Source organism: Phocoena sinus, chromosome 9, assembly GCF_008692025.1.
Source record: "Phocoena sinus isolate mPhoSin1 chromosome 9, mPhoSin1.pri, whole genome shotgun sequence".
NCBI lineage: Eukaryota > Metazoa > Chordata > Mammalia > Artiodactyla > Phocoenidae > Phocoena > Phocoena sinus.
This window is the reverse complement of record NC_045771.1, coordinates 1,339,488-1,360,613: the sequence shown is the minus strand read 5'-3', so window position 1 is coordinate 1,360,613 and position 21,126 is coordinate 1,339,488. Positions and strand designations below refer to the sequence as shown.

The 21,126-nt window shown below is 41.2% G+C and overlaps 1 protein-coding gene across 4 annotated transcripts in view; it reads left to right on the top strand.

Moving 5' to 3' along the window:
• The window catches only part of UBE3C (ubiquitin protein ligase E3C), a 120,727-nt gene that overhangs the window by 3,943 nt on the left and 95,658 nt on the right, over positions 1 to 21,126 (top strand). For all 4 annotated transcript variants that reach the window (XM_032644074.1, XM_032644073.1, XM_032644072.1 and 1 more), the window contains exon 2: positions 20,249 to 20,302. In XM_032644074.1, the coding sequence (XP_032499965.1) occupies positions 20,249 to 20,302 (54 nt within the window). The remainder of the gene's footprint in view (positions 1 to 20,248; positions 20,303 to 21,126) is intronic.

Sequence of the window (21,126 nt, the reverse complement as noted above, 5' to 3'; positions counted from 1 at the left end):
TATTTTTGTAGAGCAGTTTTAGTCTTAACAGAAAAAACTGATGGGAAGGTACAGAGAGTTCTCACTCTATCTTCCTAGCACATTGTTTTCTCTATTATTTCCATCTTGCCATAATGTGGTACGTTTGTTACAATTGATAGACCAATATTGATACCTTATTATTAAGTCAGTTTATATCAGGGTTCAGTCCAGGTGTTGTACGTTCTGTGAGTTTTGATCTTTTGAGACTGGCTTCTTTAACTTAGGACTATGCTTTTAAGGTTGTTCCAGGTCTTTCCTGGCCTGATGGCTCTTCCCCCCACCCCACTCTAAATTGCTGAATACTATTCCATTGTCTGGATGTACCACAGTTTATTTGTCCCTTCACCTGCTGAAGGACATCTTGGTTGCTTCCAAGTTTTAGCAATTATGAATAAAGCTGCCATAAACATCCACATGCAGGTTTTGTGTGTGGACATAGTTTTCAGCTCCTTTTTGTAAATATCAAGGAGCCCGATCATATGGTAAGGTTATGTTTAGTTTTGTAATTAACTGCCAAACTGTCTTCCAAAGTGGCTGCACTGTTTTGCATTCCCACCAGCAATGAGAGTTCCTGTTGCTCCACATCCTTGCCAGCATTTGGTGTTGTCAGTGTTTAAATTTTGGCCATTCCAATAGGTATGTAGTGGTATCTCATTGTTTTAAGTTGCATTTCCCTGTTGACATGTGATGTGGAGCATCTTTTCACATGTGCTTATTTACCATCTGCGTATCTTTGTTAAGATGTCTGTTCAGGTCTTTATCCCATTTTTTAACTGGGTTGTTTGTTTCCTTACTGTTGAGTCTTAGCAGTTCCTTATACACGTTTTCAATGTATTTGTGTATATTTTGCAGATATAAACTCTTTTCAGAGAGGCCTTTTGCATATATCTTCTCCCAGTTTTGAGCTTGTCTTTTCATTCTCTTAACAGTCTTTTGCAGAGCAGAAGTTTATAATTCTAATGAAGTCCAGTTTTATCAGTTTTTTTCTTTCATGAATTGTGCTTCTTATGTCCTATCTAAAGAGTCATTGCCAAACACAGTGTCACCTGGTTTTTCTCCTGTGTTAACTTCTAGTAGTATTATAGTTTTGTATTTTACATTTAGGTCTGTGATCCATTTTGGGTTAATTTTTGTGAAAGATGTTAAGGTCTGTGTCTAGATTTATTTTTTCTTTCTGTTTTGGCCTGTGGATATCCAGTTGTTCCAACATATTTGTTGAAAAGCTGTTCTTTCTTCATTGAATTGCCTTTGCTCCTTTGTCAGAAGATCAGTTGGCTGTATTTTTGTATGTCTGTTTCTTGCTATTCTGGTCTGTTGATTTATTTGTCTGTTCTGGATTGTTTTGTTTTGCTTTGTTTTTGCCAGTGCCATACTGTCTTGATTTCCGGAGCTTTATGGTAAGTCTCAGAGTCAGCTAGTGTCAGTCTTCCGACTTTGTTCACGTTTTTCTTCAGCATTGTGTTGGCTTTTTTGGATCTTTTGCCTTTCCATATCAACCTTAGAGGCAGTTTGTTGATATTCACAAAATAACTTATATATATATATATATGTGTGTGTGTGTGTGTGTGTATATATATTTTTAAGCCACTGTTATATGTATATATATATATGTGTGTATATATATATATTTTTAAGCCATTGTATTTTAGGTGTATTTGTTGCATTTGTTTTTATTGAAATATAGTTGATGGTACAATATTACATAAGTTACAGGTGTACAATAGTAATTCACAGTTTTTAAAGGTCATACTCATAGTTGTTATTAAAATATTGGGTATGTTCTCTGTGTTGTTCAGACTTATTGGGATTTTGATTGGGAATGTGTTGAATCTGTAGATCGAACAAGTTAGGAAGAATTGATCTTGACAATATTGAGTCTTCCTATCCCACATGGAATGTCTCTCCATTTGTGCAGTTCTTTGATTTTATTCATCAGACTATTGTAATTTGCCTTATATAGACTGAAGTATTTCTTTTTTGGGGGGTGCTAATATAAACAATACTGTGTATTTAATTTCCAGTTCCAAATGTTCATTGTTGGTTTACAGGAAGGCAATTTTGTTTTGTATTTACCTTTTTACCAATACCTCCCTATTTCCCTCACCCCTGTCCACCCAGCCCCTGGCAGCTACTTTTTTACTCTCTTTTTTGACTTTGACTTTTTTTCGTTTTTTTTTTTAATATTCCATGTATAAGTGATACCTACAACATTTGTCTTTCTGTGGCTTATGTCACTTAGCTTAAGGCTCTCAAGGTCCATCCATATTTCTACACGTGGTAGAATTTCCTTCTTTCTCTTGGCTGAATAATATTCTGTTTGATGACCAGTTAGGTCTTCGTATCTTTATTATTTTGAATAATGCTGCAGTGAATATAGTGGTACAGATATCTTTTCAATACCTGTTTTCATTTCTGTTGTATAGCTACCAAGAAGTGGGGTTGCTGGACCATAAGGTAGTTCTATTTTTAATTTTTTGAGGAACCTTCATATTGTTTCCATAGTGGAAATGTTATTTATTTATTTTTATTATTATTTTTTAAATTTCAAATTCCAGTTGTTCATTGATGGAATATGGAACAGCAATTGACTTTTGTATGTTAATCTTGTATCCTGCAGTGTTGCTATAATCACTTATTAGTTCCAGGAGTTTTTCGTTAATTCTTTGGGATTTTCTGCAGAGACGATCATGTCATCTGTGACCAAAGACAGTTTTATTTCTTTCTTCCCAATCTGTATAGCTTTTGTTTCCTTTTCTTGCTTTATTGCATTAGCTAGAGCTAATGATGTCAAAAAGGAGTGGTAAGAGATATCCTTGCTTTGTTCCTGATCTTAGTGGGAAAGTTTCTAGTTTCTCACCCTTAAGTATGATGTTAGCTGTAGGTATTTTGTGGTGGTTCTTTGTTAAGTTGAGGAAGTTCCTATCTATTTCTAGTGTGTGGAGAATTTTTGCCGTGAACGGGCGTTGGGTTTCTTTAATTTACTTTTAATTTTTAAATTTTTATTTTCTTTTTTGGCCACATGGTGTGGCATGTGGGATCTTACTGCCCCAACCAGGGATCGAACCTGTGCTCCCTGCAGTGGAAGCACGGAGCCCTAACCACTAGACTGCCAGGGAATTACCTGGGTGTTGGATTTTGTCAAATGCTTTTTACTGTGTGATCATATACTTTTCCTTAGTCTGTTGATGTGATGGATTACATCAAGTGTTTTTTGAATGCTGAACCAGCCCTGCATACCTAGCATAAATCCCACGTGGTTATGATGTATAATTCTTTTTATACGTTGTTGCATTCAATTTGGTAGTATTTTGTTTGGGGATTTTTGCATCTGTGTTCCGGAGAGAGTAGCTTTTATTTCTTGTGATGTCTTTTTCTGGGTTTTGTATTAGGGTACTGCTGGCCTCGCAGAATGAGTTTCACTGTAGAGCCTACTGAAACCAGCTACTGTAATTTTAATTTCCCCTTTCGGTAAGTCTAGAATACTCTTAGGATTGTAAGCACTCTGACTGGTTAGTTTTATGTAACTGCCCTCTGTTGTGTAATTGGAGGTCTTACCTACAATATGTTAACCTGAAGAAAAGTCCATGCTGTTCCGCTTTGAAGAGCTGGCAGTTGGTATGCATGTTGTCATACGACTCTGCGTATGTTGCAGTGGAACATAAACTGTTTTTTACACGTCTGACATGAAGTAAAGTAGAAACATTTTCCAAAATCAGATTTTAAGATTTACTGTCAGAACTGGTATTATTACCTTCCTGTTTTATCTAGCAGCCCCACATCTGTTCTCTTGAATATGATTTTCCATACTCTTCACATATGGGACCAGAACACTGTAGTTCTCCGTAGCATATAAGGTCAGGAATTCTTGATCTGGTTCCTAGGGAAACCGAGCAGAATGGAAGGGCTGAGACTTTGTCTAATTCTCTTTGGACTTCTAATCAGGGTCTAGGGTGAGGCAAGCAAGGCACGAAGGGCACAAAGTTTAAGGAGGCTCTGACTCGAGATGCATAGGTGCAGGTTGCTTAAGGTGGCACTTGGGTTCGTGGCCCTGAGGTGAGTGCCTCCTTGAATTTTGTGCTCAGGCACCTACCTGGCTTGCCTTCCCTAGTCCTGTCTGGCTTTGCGTGCTCCAGCCTGTGCTGCTTTTCTTGAGTTACAGAGGTAGTTGTCAACTAGGTCTCTTAACTAAGGTAATAAACAGGTCATCTCATAGGACTGTAGAAGAGCCCTCAAAAGAGGTTATTGCAAAAGCAGTAAAGAGTTTTCCTCTGTCTCTTCCCCTCTTTTCTTATAACTTTAAAGAATGCGGACATCTAGGAGTTTGGAAGTTAAGCATTTTATTCTTTGACCATGACCCTTATTTCATTCCGCTGTGTCCTTGTTCTCCGGCCACGGCCTCTTCACGCCTTCTGTTGCCTATGCCGCTTGTGAGCATGAAGGCAGGGGCAGGAGCTTCCTTCTGACCGGCTGTCTCCGGAGCCCATCACCGTCAGTGGTGACCAAGTTCAAGTTGGAGACGCCTGCTGGGGGGGTGTGGGTGGCAGCGTAAATCAGCACAACCTACCTGGGGGATGGTTTAATAGCACGCATCAGGAGTCGTCAACAGGTATGACCCCTCTAAATCCAGCAAGTCTACTTTTAGAAATTTATTCTAAGAAACTAATTCGACAGGTGCATGGGATAGATGCACGAGAAAGAAAAGATGATGTTTGTGGCATTACTTATAGTATTGAAAAATTCAAAACAATCTAAATGTCTAACAATAGGAAATTTGTTAAATGGTATAACAGCGCGGTGGGGTACTATACAACTGTTTAAAGTGGTCATGATCTATATTTGTTACTATTTATCATTTATTGAGGTCTACTCATATGTATTAAACTGTGTCATTGTTAGCGGAAATAAGTAGATTGCAAAACAGCAGTCTGCATTTAAATTATGTTCATCTGAACGGTCACGATCTCTGCTTTACCAGAGTCTGAATTTCCGATGAACAGAGGTCTAGTTCTCCGTGCATCACAGTGGCTTAAAGCAGCACATTTTTGTCCTCTCACTCCGCTCTGTGGGGCAGGCATCCGACAGCAGCGTGCAGGGTGGTTCTGGCCTGGGGTCTCTGGAGGCTCAGGCATCGGAAGCCTTGCCCGGTGCTGGGGGAGCCACTGTGGGGCTGGCTTATGCCTGTGCCTGGAGGCCAGTGATGGGTCCTGGCAGGAGGTGTCAGCTCCTGCCACTCGGACGTCACCTTAGGGCTGCTTGAGTGTCCTCCTGACCTGGCAGCTGGCTTCCCCGGAGCCAGTGCCGCAGGAGAGCAGGGAGAACGAGGCAAAGCCTGTTACGAGGGAGTCCTGAAAGTCATACGTTGTCACTTTTGTCCTATTTTATTTGTCAATCCAGTCCACACTCAAGGTGAGAGGAATCAAACTCCACCAGTTTGGAAATGTAGCAAGGAAAGAACTTGGTAAACTAGGAACAGCTTAGAAAACTGGTGAAATAGAGAACTGACTTAAAATTCCCTTCTCCCAGGCGAGGCTCCCTGACTGCGAGCTGGCCTTTCCTGTGAGCTGTTAAGCTCTTGCGTTCCTGCGCGGTCTTACCTGAAATGTTATCTGTTAGGCATTTTATTTGAGTTAAGCATCTTCCTCAAAAAAGCCTCAGAATCATGAGAGGCTGCCATTTATTTGCAGCAATTTGAATTCACTTAGATCATTTACCTTTTTAATCCAACGACCCTTGGAGAAAAGGGGGGAATATACAGGGGAGAAAGTAATATGGGAATGAAAGTGTTTGGCTTGTCGCTTTGACAGCCATAGGGCAGGAGGTAGATGCATCAGGCCTTTGGAGAGAGGGAGTGAAGTAGGAGAGCATCGAAGCAAATTTCTGGCCATCTGAGAGCTGCTCGGGGCACCTGTGCCGGAGCGGAGGGGGAAGCCTGTTTCCCTCCTCTTCCAGGGCCCCGGGCGGGCAGCGTAATGTCAGCGCCCTCGGCTCTGGTGTGCTGGACTGCGCTTCTTAGCACTGCTTACAGGTGGAACGCTGTTGCCACCAGCTAGGAGGATCTGCACGGACAGAGGTGTCCACCCTGGAGAGGTGGCTGTCACCTACAGACTGCAGCTGGCTGGAGTGGGGGTGGGCCAAGAGAAGGCTGGGGAGACGGGCAGTCAGGGGCCAGGTCATAAAGGGGCACCTTGGGAGCCACTGACGGCTTTTGAAGCAGTGAAGTGACCCTGAGCAAACTCAGGTTTTAGAGGGACGATTGTGGGGCAGTGCAGGGGCTGGACACCAGGCGAGAGACAGGCAGCTGTAGTTGTGCAGAGGAGTAGTGAGGGCCTGAAGCAGGCAGCAGGAACTGAGTGGAGGGGTTCAGGGCTGTCGAGGAGCCAGAATTGATGAGCTCTGGTGGACAAGCATCACGTCAGGTGTCAGTCTGGGGTGACAGGAGTGGACAGTGACCCCATAATCCGACACGATGCTGAGTTCCTAGGGATGTGTTCAATGTAAAATGCTTGGGTTTGCTCAGTAAGCAGGTGGGGTGCTAGTCTGGAGCTTCAGGTAGAGACTGGGAGTCCGTTGGTCCATCAGTAGGTAACAGTTGAAGTTGTGAGATGCTCTGGAAAATGTTCTGCTGAGAAGACATGTGGGCTCAGGACAAAACTCCGAGGGACGCCAGCGTTTACAGAAACAGAGGAAGAGGGGCACGCAAGGGAGAGGTGCTGCTGGGACCAGTGCGTGGCCAGCCAGCAGGCGTGGCAGTGTGCGCAGACAGTAGTACTGACCGAGAGGCCGTGAGCAGAGCAGAGCTCATTAGAAAAGCGGGGCTTGTTGGAGGACCTCAGACCTTTTGTACTGGTTTTGAGGTTTTATTTGCTATAGCTGTGACTATATCCTGTGTACTGACCATAAGACATTTATATAAACTTTAGGTTATTCCAAAGCTGAGGATCCAGTTGTTCAGTCTATTTTCTAAAATTAAAATTTCGTTTTCTTTTTAAAATTACCGTGCATGTTCTTTGTATGAGCTGTGTATGATGAAGTATACATGTTCATCCTTTACTTTTGGACATTTAGGTTGTTTCTGTTTTGTTGTGAACGACATCTTTATAGCCAATGATTATAATTATCCTTTAGGATACATTGCAGAAAGAAGCTGAATTGCTTGGTCAGTGTGCACATAGGCTTCTGATATGTTTTGTTCTCTAGAAAAAAGTATATCAATTTCCATTCCCTGGTCTTAGCAGTTAAGTGCTGCCTTAGCATCTGTGCAGTTGCAGGGAGCCTCCGAGGGCACTTTCTCTCCAGGGTGTTTCTGTTTTCTCTCCTTATTTGTTAGTTAACCTACACTGCACCCCTCAGGGTTTGTCCTCCTGCTTGTTGTATGCTCTCACCTCTTCTTGGCTCCTTCTCTGTGAGGCGGAGGTGTTGGCATCCCGTAGAGGAAGAAATCAGGGCTCAGAGATTCCAGATCATTTAGTGGAGTATGTGAACCCTGGTCTGGATGTTGGATGTTGTGTAGCCTGCACATCTTGTGTTGCTTCTCGCTTTGCTTCAGCTCTCCCTTAACTGCTTGGCAAGATAAGGACCATGTCCTGCAGGCACTGAAAGGATGGCTTTAACAATCCTATGTCTTCTTGAATTAATTTTTCTTACGATATGCAGCTTTAGTACTCTCTTCAACTTTTTTAGGAACATTAGTAAACTGTAGTGTGTTGGCAAGCAGCACAGTTCATAGCACATCTTTACTGTGAAAGGTGAAATGTGAAAAGTAAAATGGGGGCTTGAAAAAAATGCTTATCTTCCTAACCAGTTGTCTGCAACTTATTCATCTCTTCTGGGCTTCTTGTTTCCACATCTTGTAATGGGAAAGTCATAATTCTTGATAATGAGAAAGTTAGATTATCACTAATCTTCCTTGGTCTAATAACGTTTCCATTTCTAATCTCCAGTCAGTGGCCTTTAAAAAGAGTTACCTTTTTTTAATTGAAAAAGTTATAAAAACTGAGACTCTTCTAAAGGGCATATAATGAAGTCTTCCTCTCACTGAGACTCCAGACGTCCTCATTCTTACCAGTTCCTCAATCTTTTCAAAACTAGATTAAATATAAATAAACATGTGCCCCTAGCTTTTTAAATAACAGTGAGAGCTACTGTTCTCCTCAGCACTGTGTCTTAGTGACGATTCCACGCCAGCACCTTTAGATGTAGTTTCTCTTCATGGATGCATAATATTCCACTGAATGGTTTGTATCATAGAGCCACTTTCCTATTGATAGATGTATATGTGCAGGTTGTTCCCAGGGTTTTGCTAGTAAAACAGTGCCATAATTAATACACAGTTTTGGTGTAAGAAAAGAAGGTCTTTAAAAAAAAAGAAAAGAAGGTCTTTTGGAATTTATTGTAATGAGATATAAACTATTGCATCTTATTTTGGTACCTTATTATTTTTTTAATAAATAAATTTATTTATTGGCTGCACGCAGGCTTTCTCTAGTTGTGTTGAGCAGGAGCTACTCTTCATGGTGGTGCGCGGGCTTCTTCTTGCGGTGGCTTCTCTTGTTGCAGGGCACGGGCTCTAGGCACGTGGACTTCAGTAGTTGCAGCACGCGGGCTCAGTAGTTGTGGCTCACGGGCTCTAGAGCGCAGGCTCAGTAGTTGTGGCACACGGGCTTAGTTGCTCTGCAGCATGTGGGATCTTCCCAGACCAGGGCTCGAGCCCGTGTCCCCTGCATTGGCAGGCGGATTCTTAACCACTGCGCCACCAGGGAAGTCCTTTGGTTTTTAAATGAGGTCTTTTCACATTTTATGCTCTTTACACATGTTAATATGTGTATAAATTTTGTTCTAGTCTTTTTTCTATATAGTGTTTGAATTGGGAATCATATTTGTACATTGTTTTATAAATATGATTTTTAGTAACTTATTACTGTATTTTGATGCACTTTTAAATATTTGCATGTATGTGAAGTTGGTTGCTGTTATATTTTCTTAAAGTTTCTTTCTTTTTTTTTAACATCTTTATTTGGGTATAATTGCTTTACAATGGTGTGTTAGTTTCTGCTTTATAACAAAGTGAATCAGTTATACATATACATATGTTCCCTTATCTCTTCCCTCTTGCGTCTCCCTCCCTCCCACCCTCCCTACCCGACCCCTCTAGGCGGTCACAAACCACTGAGCTGATCTCCCTGTGCTATGCGGCTGCTTCCCGATAGCTATCTACCTTACGTTTGGTAGTGTATATATGTCCATGCCACTCTCTCGCTTTGTCGCAGCTTACCCTTCCCCCTCCGCATATCCTCAAGTCCATTCTTTAGTAGGTCTGTGTCTTTATTCCTGTCTTACCCCTAGGTTCTTCATGACATTTTTTTTTACCTTAAATTCCATATATATGTGTTAGCATATGGTATTTGTCTTTCTCTTTCTGACTTACTTCACTCTGTATGACAGACTCTAGGTCCATCCACCTCATTACAAATAGCTCAATTTCGTTTCTTTTTATGGCTGAGTAATATTCCATCTTATATATGTGCCACATCTTCTTTATCCATTCACCCGATGATGGACACTTAGGTTGTTTCCATCTCCTGGCTGTTGTAAATAGAGCTGCAATGAACATTTTGGTACATGACTCTTTTTGAATTATGGTTTTCTCAGGATATATGCCCAGTAGTGGGATTGCTGGGTCATATGGTAGTTCTATTTGTAGTATTTTAAGGAACCTCCATACGGTTCTCCATAGTGGCTGTACCAATTCATATTCCCACCAACAGTGCAAGAGTGTTCCCTTTTCTCCACACCCCCTCCAGCATTTATTGTTTCTAGATTTTTTGATGATGGCCATTCTGACTGGTGTGAGATGATATCATTGTAGTTTTGATTTGCATTTCTCTAATGATTAATGATGTTGAGCATTCTTTCATGTGTTTGTTGGCAGTCTGTATATCTTCTTTGGAGAAATGTCTATTTAGGTCTTCTGCCCATTTCTGGATTGGGTTGTTTTTTTTTTTGTTATTGAGCTGCATGAGCTGCTTATAAATTTTGGAGATTAATCCTTTGTCAGTTGCTTCATTTGCAAATATTTTCTCCCATTCTGAGGGTTGTCTTTTGGTCTTGTTTATGGTTTCCTTTGCTGTGCAAAAGCTTTTAAGTTTCATTAGGTCCCATTTGTTTATTTTTGTTTTTATTTCCATTTCTCTAGGAGGTGGGTTGAAAAGAAACTTGCTGTGATTTATGTCATAGAGTGTTCTGCCTATGTTTTCCTCTAAGAGGTTGATAGTTTCTGGCCTTACATTTAGGTCTTTAATCCATTTTGAGCTTATTTTTGTGCATGGTGTTAGGGAGTGATCTAATCTCATACTTTTACATGTACCTGTCCAGTTTTCCCAGCATCACTTATTGAAGAGGCTGTCCTTTCTCCACTGTACATTCCTGCCTCCTTTATCAAAGATAAGGTGACCATATGTGTGTGGGTTTATCTCTGGGCTTTCTATCCTGTTCCATTGATCTATCTTTCTGTTTTTGTGCCAGTACCATACTGTCTTGATGACCGTAGCTTTGTAGTATAGTCTGAAGTCAGGGAGCCTGATTCCTCCAGCTCCATTTTTTGTTCTCAAGATTGCTTTGGCTCTTCAGGTGTTTTGTGTTTCCATACAAATTGTGAAATTTTTTGTTCTAGTTCTGTGAAAAATGCTAGTGGTAGTTTAATAGGGATTGCATTGAATCTGTAGATTGCTTTGGGCAGTAGAGTCATTTTCACAATGTTGATTCTTCCAATTCAAGAACATGGTATATCTCTCCATCTATTTGTATCACCTTTAATTTCTTTCATCAGTGTCTTATAATTTTCTGCATACAGGTCTTTTGTCTCCTTAGGTAGGTTTATTCCTAGATATTTTATTCTTTTTGTTGCAGTGGTAAATGGGAGTGTTTTCTTGATTTCACTTTCAGATTTTTCATCATTAGTGTGTAGGAATGCCAGAGATTTCTGTGCATTAATTTTGTATCCTGCTACTTTACCAAATTCATTGATTAGTTCTAGTAGTTTTCTGGTAGCATCTTTAGGATTCTCTATGTATCGTAGCATGTCATCTGCAAACAGTGACAGCTTTACTTCTTTTCCAGTTTGGATTCCTTTTATTTCCTTTTCTTATCTGATTGCTGTGGCTAAAACTTCCAAAACTATGTTGAATAAGAGTGGTGAGAGTGGGCAACCTTGTCTTGTTCCTGATCTTAGTGGAAATGCTTTCAGTTTTTCACCATTGAGGACGATGTTGGCCGTGGGTTTGTCATATATGGCCTTTATTATTTTGAGGAAAGTTCCCTCTATGCCTACTTTCTGGAGGGTTTTTATCATAAATGGGTGTTGAATTTTGTCGAAAGCTTCCTCTGCATCTATTGAGATGATCATATGGTTTTTCTCCTTCAATTTGTTAATATGGTATATCACGTTGATTGATTTGTGTATATTGAAGAATCCTTGCATTCCCGGAATAAACCCCACTTGATCATGGTGTATGATCCTTTTAATGTGCTGTTGGATTCTGCTTGCTAGTATTTTGTTGAGGATTTTTGCATCTATGTTCATCAGTGATACTGGCCTGTAGTTTTCTTTCTTTGTGACATCCTTGTCTGGTTTTGGTATCAGGATGATGGTGGCCTCGTAGAATGAGTTTGGGAGTGTTCCTCCCTCTACTATATTTTGGAAGAGTTTGAGAAGGATAGGTGTTAGCTCTTCTCTAAATGTTTGATAGAATTCGCCTGTGAAGCCATCTGGTCCTGGGCTTTTGTTTGTTGGAAGATTTTTAATCACAGTTTGAATTTCAGTGCTTGTGATTGGTCTGTTCATATTTTCTATTTCTTCCTGATTCAGTCTTGGCAGGTTCTGCGTTTCTAAGAATTTGTCCATTTCTTCCAGGTTGTCCATTTTATTGGCATAGAGTTGCTTGTAGTAATCTCTCATGATCTTTTGTATTTCTGCAGTGTCAGTTGTTACTTCTCCTTTTTCATTTCTATTGATTTGAGTCTTCTCCCTTTTTTTTCTTGATGAGTCTGGCTAATGGTTTATCAATTTTGTTTATCTTCTCAAAGAGCAAAGGTTCTTTCTTATAGGTCTATAAAAGAAGGAAAAATCCACAGATCATAGGTTGTGCATTATTTACAAATAAAACGTTTGGTAACTTTTAACATTTTAATTAACTCATAGTATTTTACTTGAATATTCAAATTATGTAAAACTATTAGTATTGTGTTAGTGCATGAGAGTGGGAAAATGTACTAACTTGAAACAGATGTGAAACTGATTGTTCTATTTACATTGGTAAATGGAGTAAATTGCTAATGGAAAATAATCCAAATATTTTGGAAACAAAGGAAATCTGACAGTTTTTAAAAAATCAAGGTATTAATAAACATGCTAAACTTATTTTTATAAGTGGTTAGCAGTCAATTTGAGCATTTGATTTTACGGAAATTGTCATGTTATGTACATTTACTTTGACCTATACTCAAATTTTTGACCATAAATTTTTTTTTGATTCTGTTGATTAATGAAATCTAATTTAAACTACATATGGTTTACTTTTTAAAAACTTCATTTTGTTCCCACTAAATTCATTTGCATGAAGAAAGCATTTTCCTCCCTTTAAAAAACATCTTTGTTAATGGTATTTGTGAAGTTTGGCCTATTTAATTTTCAGAGTAGATAAGATAATGTGCCGAAGGCTCAAAGATCAAATAGAGAAGTTTGCTGTAATTTACTGTTGTTTACATATTGATGAATAGGGTTAGTGTCACAGCTGTGGAGGTGAGAGATTAGCATTGAAAGCAACAGGTTTGCTATAGGAACAATAGGTTTAGTCATTCCAAAAACAGTTGATTCAGTGTACTTTATGAAACTGGTATATAACTGGGCTGGGAAACCCTAACTTGTCTAGGCCTGTAGACTCTAAAAGGTAAAAGCTATTTTCAATTATAATAAATTGAAACCAAAAATTTGTTGAGATTGAAAATCTAAATGTGCGTTTTACCGGTACCCTATTGTTCTTTTCCTCCCAGCCACTTAATTAATGACTTATTCTTGGCTTTGTTGAGCTGTTTTTAAAAACTTACATTCTGGAGTAGCTTCGTTAGTATCTTATTCTAAAAAAGTGAGAAAGTATTACACGTACTTGGGTAATAATTCAAGCAGTAGAAAATAAAGATTCAAATAAAATGAACATCTCCCTGCCTTTCACCCCACTGCTCACTCCCCCAGTCTCTGATCCTTGTAATGGGTCTGTGTTCCCAGGTGCTTCCCTGTCCTCTCAGAGCTGTTTTCTGCGCGTCGAATCACTGAGATGTGCACTCTTCTCGTTTGAACACACGCTAGAGCGTGTTGAATAGACCGCTGTGCTTCTCCATCCAGCACTACGTCTGGACATAGCTCCAGATCAGTACAAATAGATCTACTGCATTTTTCAAAAAGCTGTGTATGGGCTTCCCTGGTGGAGTAGTGGTTAAGAACCTGCCTGCCAACGCAGGGGACACGGGTTCAAGCCCTGGTCCAAGAAGATCCCACATAGTGCGGAGCAACTAAGCCCGTGCATCACAACTACTGAGCCTGCGCTCTAGAGCCCACGTGCCACAACTACTGAAACCCGTGTGCCACAACTACTGAGCCCATGTGCCACAACTACTGAAGCCCTTGCGCCTAGAGCCCGTGCTTCACAACAAGAGGAGCCACCGCAGTAAGAAGCCCGTGCACTGCAACCAAGAGTAGCTCCCACTCGCTGCAACTAGAGAAAGCCCGCGTGCAGCAACAAAGACCCAGTGCAGCCAAAAATAAGTAAATAAAATAAATGAAAAAAAAAAGCTATGTACAATACTCCATGTAATGAGGGTTCTGTTAAGTTATTTAGCTGTCATGTATTTTAATGGCCATTTAGGTTGTTTTCAGCTTTTTTGCTAATTTAAACAGCACTGTGGTGCATATACTTGTATATGTGCCAATAATATTTGTAGGTTACATTTCTAGAAGTGCTAGGTCAAAGGCTCTTTTTATAGATATTTCCAGATTGCCCTCTAAGGAGATCATATCAGTGTAAGAAAGTGGCTGCTGTCCATCTTCATCTCAGTGTTATCTGAGGTTTAAAGTTTGCCAGTTAGATGGGTTAAAAAGCCTATCATTGTGTTTTTATTGCATTTTTTCCTAAAAATGAGTAAAGATGAAGTTCTTATGTTTAAAATATATTTTATTTCCGTATGTACTGTTTATAGCTTTTGCTAATTTTCTATTTGATTGTTGATCTTTTATTTTAAAAATAAATTTATTTATTAACTTATTTTTGGCTGTGTTGGGTCTTCGTTGCTGTGTGCGGGCTTCCTCTGGTTGTGGCGAGCAGGAGCTTCTCTTCGTTGCGGTGTGTGGGGTCCTCATTGCAGTGGCTTCTCTTGTTGCGGAGCGTGGGCTCTAGGCATGTGGGCTTCAGTAGTTGTGGCACATGGGCTTAGTAGTTGTGGCTCGCAGACTGTAGAGCGCAGGCTCAGTAGTTGTGGCACACGGGCTTTGTTGCTCTGCGGCATATGGGATCTTCCCAGGCCAGGGCTCGAACCCGCGTCCCCTGCATTGGAAGGTGGGTTCCCAACCACTGCATCACCAGGGACGTCCAGTTTGTTGATCTTTTAAAATTATCACTGAGAGCTTTTACAAATAGTTGGTTTTGCAGTGTTACAAATATTTATTCTCACTTTGTCAACTTTTTAAGCCTTGGGTATGGCATTTTTCTGTGTAGAAAGTTTTACTTTTTATGGGGTCAAATTTATCATTATTTTTTTTAAAATATTTCTTTTATTTTTGGTTGTGTCGGGTCTTAGTTGTGGCACACATGGGCTCAGTAGTTGTGACTCGTGGGCTCTGTAGTTGAGGCATGCAGGAAGTTTATCATTCTTAAATAAGTTGATAGACTTAATGTGTGGTGTGATATTTCTTTCTTAAAGAAAGTCTTCCTCCACACTGAGATTTTAAAAACAATCCCCACATTATTTTCACGTATTTTTATAGTGCTGTATCTGTGTATAAATCTCAGGTCCATCAGGAATCTATTCTGATGTGAAGACTTAGGGATACAATGTCATTTATTTAGGCTACTCAGTTGTTGTGACACTGTTTATTGAATAATACATTTTTCTCTGCAAATTTGAAATGCCGGCTTTATCAGCGGCTGAATCTCCTTGTTTATTTATGTCTTCCTGGAGACCCTCTGACAGTGACCTGTCTGCTCCTGCTTTAGCCTTATTAGTGTAGGTCAGTGTTTGTCCCAGAGTATGGAGTGGGATGATTCCGGTGGTACGTGAGAGAACATTTAAAAACATGGTCATTTTTTTTTAAACTTTTTTTTAACAACTTTTTTTTTTAGTGGTTTGAGAGACGGCAGTTTTATTTATTTTGTTTATTTATGGCTGCGTTGGGTCTTCGCTTCTGTGCATGGGCTTTCTCTAGTTGCCATGAGCGGGGGCTACTCTTTGTTGCACTGTGTGTGGGCTTCTCATTGTGGAGCTCTAGGTGTGAGGGCTTCAGTAGTTGTGGCACGCAGGCTCAGTAGTTGTGGCCCATGGGCTCTACAGCGCAGGCTCAGTAGCTGTGGTTCATGGGCTTAGTTGCTCCGCACCATGTGGGATCTTCCCAGACCAGGGCTTGAACCCGTGTTCCCTGCATTGGCAGGCGGATTTTTAACCGCTGCGCCACCAGTTAAGTCCCATAGTAGTATTTATTTCAACACCCAATAGAAAAATCGAGCTAGGACATCGAGTCTGTGGCTTCCCTGGAGTGCTTGTTCTTTTTTATTATTTTTATTTTCTTTTGGCTGCGTTGGGTCTTTGCTGCTGCTTGCGGGCTTTCTCTAGTTGCGGCGAGAGGGGTCTCCTCTTCATTGCGGTGTGCGGGCTTCTCATTGCAGTTGCTCCACGGCACGTGGGATCTTCCTAGACCAGGGCTTGAACCCGTGTCCCCTGCATTGGCAGGCGGATTCTTAACCGCTGCGCCACCAGGGAAGCCCTGGAGTGCTTGTTCTGATGAGGCAGGCGTGGGCGCCAGGGATGGACTGCTTCTCTAGCCCTGGTCCACACAGCTAGGGTGAGTTCCTGGATGCTGACTCCCATTGTGCACTGTGGTGGGTTTGTTGTTTTGCTCTTTTAGCAGCCTGGTGAAATTTCACTTTGAGAAGTTAATAGTTATTTACTGGTTCGAGCCATGTGTAGGCATTCAGAATTGCGAGTTAGGATCCGGCCTATGCCTTTATTTTTCCCACCTGACTGCTGGGCCTGACGTACTTTGATCATTCATTACTGCTGTTTTAAGGGATGGGGTTTGTTTTGTTTTCGTATTTTCTGCTCTTCTTCAGAGTAACCACAGCCCGACTGGCCCTGTGTGGCGTAACCTGCTGAAGAGTGACCTTCCACGGCATTTGGTGGCCACATCTTTGAGGATGGTGCCCGTGTGGCCTCCAGGATTCTGACTAGTGCAGATACAGTCGCTTTCTGCATGTTGAGTAGTCAGCCCCGTGTGCTGGGTTCCCGTCTGTGAATGTGAACGCACCCGTTCATTGTGTGGAGGTGTAGGAGTGGAGGTCATCTTCTCTTCATGGAAGAGAAGACATTTAAGCTGAGTCTCACCTAAGGCGAGCGGGAGCTTGCCAGGTGTGTGTCAGTGCCAGGAGGGAAGGCCAGGCTGGGGAGGGGTGGGGCGTTTGAGACTTGGAGGGTAGTTGGGGGGCATGCCGTGCTGGTGGCGCAAGAGAAAGAGGAGGAGGTGTTTGACCGGAATATTCCTGCGCCAAGGCTGTGTTTGAACTTGACCCCTTAGAACACACTGGTCGTTCTCCAATTACGGTCTCAGATAGGCTACCATGAAGTAGGAAAATGAGACCAGCGTGGTAGGTTTTACATAACTTTGGTTCATGTAAATAATTGAGCATTGAGAAGAGATGGTTCCGTCTAGTGTCCAGTGGTCTTTTAGGAAATGAGTAGTAGATATTGCAGTTTTTGTTTGTTTTAAAGGCGTAGCAGCTCTCTGTGCAGGTAGAGGGTGGGAAGCCACAGAAGGAGTTTAAGCTTAAGTCATGGGTGATTTGAACTCTGAATTTTCAATCCATACTTCTTCCCTGTTCTTTATTACCTGTTGACTGACTTGTCGGTCCCAGAGATGTCTCAAGGTCAGTGAGCTTTAACTTCGTCATTCTCTCCCTTCCATCCCATGCTGTCTTGGTATATGGCTCACCTAACCAGAGATGGGGGTCTCCCGTTCCCTCTCGATGCTGGCCTCGAGGTCAGCCCAGCCTCTCCCTCCAGCCCTGCTTCCTGCCCAGCGCCCCCTCTCGTGCCTTTCCATCTTGTCATCCTTCTGAACACAGCCTTCCAAGATTTCTTTCCAATTCACCTTTCCTTCCGAGAGTTCTCTGAGTCGCGGAGGCGGAGTGCCTGTCCTTCTCTCCGCTGCCTCGTCCCCGGTGCCCACCTGTATTGAGATGTGCACTCTCAGGGGCTGGGCCGCTCCTGCTGACTCTGCTTTATTGCTAGTGTCTAGAATCGTGTCCGGCCCATGGTGGGTGCTCAATTCATTGGCTTCTTCTGCTCCCACCAGACTGTGTGCTCTTTGGAAACAAACACTTTTATTACTTTTAAAATAGCCAGTGCCTAGCATGATGCAAGAGTTAGCCAATATTTGTTGAGAATAAATTCCTGTCCTGTGCCTCGTTTGAATGTCCTTTGCACAGAGACGGTCTCTGCGTTGGGGAATATAGGAAGAGGCTCCGGTTCTGATGTGGGATTTGGTTGCTAGCTCAGGTGCTGCATGTGATGGTGTGCGTAACTTACAGACAGCGATTAAGTGCTGTCACACTTTTCCTTCTGTGCTGAACGGGCTTTCTGTGGCCACCTCTGTGTCCCAGGCCTTTGGGATTGCTCACTGCGCCTTTCCTGGGCACTCGGGGCCCTTTGTCGCTCACACCCTGCTGCTCCCCGTGCCTCTGAACTCGTCGTGGCACATTTGGGTGACCCCAGTTTTTTTCTGTGGCCTCTGCTCCCCACCAGCCTCCTTTCCGATATATCTTAGGGAGCGTGAGTGCTCTTTGAAAGACCTTCACATCATTTTAAACAACAGTTGAAGTCACATATAAGCGTTTCTGTATGTGTGTCCAGGACTTTGGATTTGCTTGCTGTGCTTATTTTATAATTTTTGAAATGAGCTGTTTTAAGTAGGAAACTTTACAGTCCCCGAGCACAGATAAGAGAAGTGACCTTCCATTTATATGGTGTCCTCTGTCCAAGGATTTTAATCTATAGGTCATCAAAGGGTAAGGATATTCGTCCTCAACACATTCAGCATTGCCTCTGGTGCGTTCATAGCCATCTCATATCGTATGCTTCAGATTTCAAGTATTCACTGAGAATCCAGTTATGCTTTTTGATAATTGGTACCTATTGTGATTTTTAAAATACTTCATCCTCTGTGCTGTGTTGCAGGTATTCAGAAGTGCTTTTCAGCTCTTATGGTTACTCCTTTTAGACTACTTTGCTGTACTTAAAGGAGATGTTCATTCATTCATTTTGTGAATATTTCTTAACTCCCTACATGTGGCAGACATTGAAGCCAATGATAGGGACCTGGTGGTCAGACAGGCCAGGCCCTCAGACCCCAGGGCTTTTACATTAGTGGCAGCCAAGCTTATGTGTGAAGTCACTTTGGGGACTGCTTTGCTGGCATGTACCATTGTTTTAAAAGTAAAATGTGGGTTTAATTTCAGACATTAAGTACATTTTCTCATAGTTGTAACAGCATGTATCATTTTAAGAAATCTTAGCTCTTTAACTATAACCAAGTAATGAGCATATATTAAATCTGATTAAATGGAATAGAAGGAAGAGAAATTACAGACATATATTTACCTCCTATTCATAAATAAAGATAATGACCAGAAATATGGCTGTATTTTTATCTAGAAGCTTTCCATAATTCTGAGCACCTTTTTTTTTTTTGCGTTACGTGGGCCTTTCACTGCTGTTGCCTCTCCCGTTGTGGAGCACAGGCTCCGGACGCGCAGGCTCAGTGGCCATGGCTCACGGGCCCAGCCGCTCCGCGGCATGTGGGATCTTCCCGGACCGGGGCACGAACCCGTGTACCCCGCATTGGCAGGCGGACTCCCAACCACTGCGCCACCAGGGAAGCCCTCTGAGCACTCTTTACTTTAGATTTTTCCATTGCTCCTCATCCTTTTAATTAATCAGTTAAAAACGAAATACTTTTCTGACCTTTGACATGTGATAAAGACTTTTTATTTGAGTTCAAGAAATAAAATTCTCTGTAATGGAAAATATCTGGAGGATTTATTTCTTTGGCTGAAAATTTTGTCAGTTAGAAACTTTGCTCTACAAGTTATGTATTCCCTTCACATATCAAAGTATTATTTTAAATTGGCTTCATTACTTTCTGACTCTATTCTGATGAGTTGTATGTTTGTGTTAAGAAATTTAGGTTTATTAATTTTTCTAATTATTTATATGTTGATGTCTTAGGCCTTTAATTTTATTTTGGATTAAATTTACAAAAATAAAATGCCCATACATTATAGACTGGAATGGTTCTGGGGCGGGAGGAGGGTGGTCTGTAAGTATTTTTATTTTATTTGAAATGTTTAACTTTCCCATTTGTTACTTCACATCCTTCTACATATCAAGTAATTTTATTCGAAATATAGTTTTACTTACGATGAAAAGAATTTTTAAAATTTTGATAACAATAAAAGATTGATTTTTTTCACTGAAATTTTTATTGAGATAATTGTAGACTCACATGCAGCTGTTAGAAATGATACAGAAAGGCCTGTTGTTTGCATTGCCTAATTTCCCCTGGGGGTTGTATTTTGCAAAGCTGTAGTATGTGCTCACAAGCAGGATATTGACATTGATACAATGCACTGATCCTTACTCAGATCTCCCCGGTTTTACCTGAACTAACGTGTGTGTAAGGAAATCAGATTTTATTCTTAGAAAACAACTGAAATACTACAATTAGATCTGTGCCCCGGGGGTGGGGGTGAGGGAACCATTTAGCCTGTTGTGCCTCAGATTTCTTACTAAGTCAGACTGTTTGACTGGATGATCTCTAGAATCCTTTGGGTCACAACATTCTATAATTTTTGTATGAGAGTATTTTAGAGTTTGAAATTATAACCTTTATCTTTTGTCTCTTTTTTGTGTTTAGGAAGAAAAGGCTTCTCTTTTACATCGTACTCAGGAAGAAAGAAGAAAGAGGGAGGTAAGAACAGCTTTGTAATAGTCCCTGTAGATAAACGTTTTCCATGGCATCTAAATAAGTCTTGGTTTTCCTGTTTTATATATTAGATACATGTATGTTATATGTGACATGACTTAAGTATTTGTATGTATGTTAAATTTCAGAAACATTTCTGGATTTGTTGGATTTTATGGTAGGTCATCTATTCTGGAACCAATGTAGAAAAGATGGACTAAAAGAGCAGTTTCCAGAATAGAGGGAGAAAATAGGCTTTCAGTTCACTTACTTGCTTACGATACGGCTTCCAGAAGGTGTAGAAAGTCTTCGTGTATAGTGTTCATGTTTTGTCAAGCAAAAGGAGAAAGCTCCCTGTCAAGGCAAGTTATCTTAACTATTTGTGAAGAAGCTGAATAAATGAAAGGAGCTATAGTGACATTTGGCATTTTAGTCTTTATTTTACCTTTTCTCTTTCGGAGGTAATTTCTTAAAATGGCTTTACTTTGTTGATTGATCAGCAGTTGTGGTGTCCTATGGCCTGCTTTTCTAGGTCATTTTTTGTTTTGTTTTTTAATAATTCATCCATTCCTTTAACAAATATAAATTGAGAGCTTGCTACGTTCCAGGTACTTTTCTGCTGGCTGGGTATATAGACAGGGAACGAAGCAGTGTGTCTGCTGCTGGGCGGTGGAGCACAGGTGTTCCCCAGGATCCGGAGCTGGGGACTTGGAAGGTCGGCTTTGGATGTAGGGTGTGAGGGAGGGTGTCCCTGAGCTGGTGAGAGCCCAGCGGATTTCCGAAGGATGGAAAAGAAAAGCTGTGGAAAGCTGGAAGGGCATTCTTGGTCA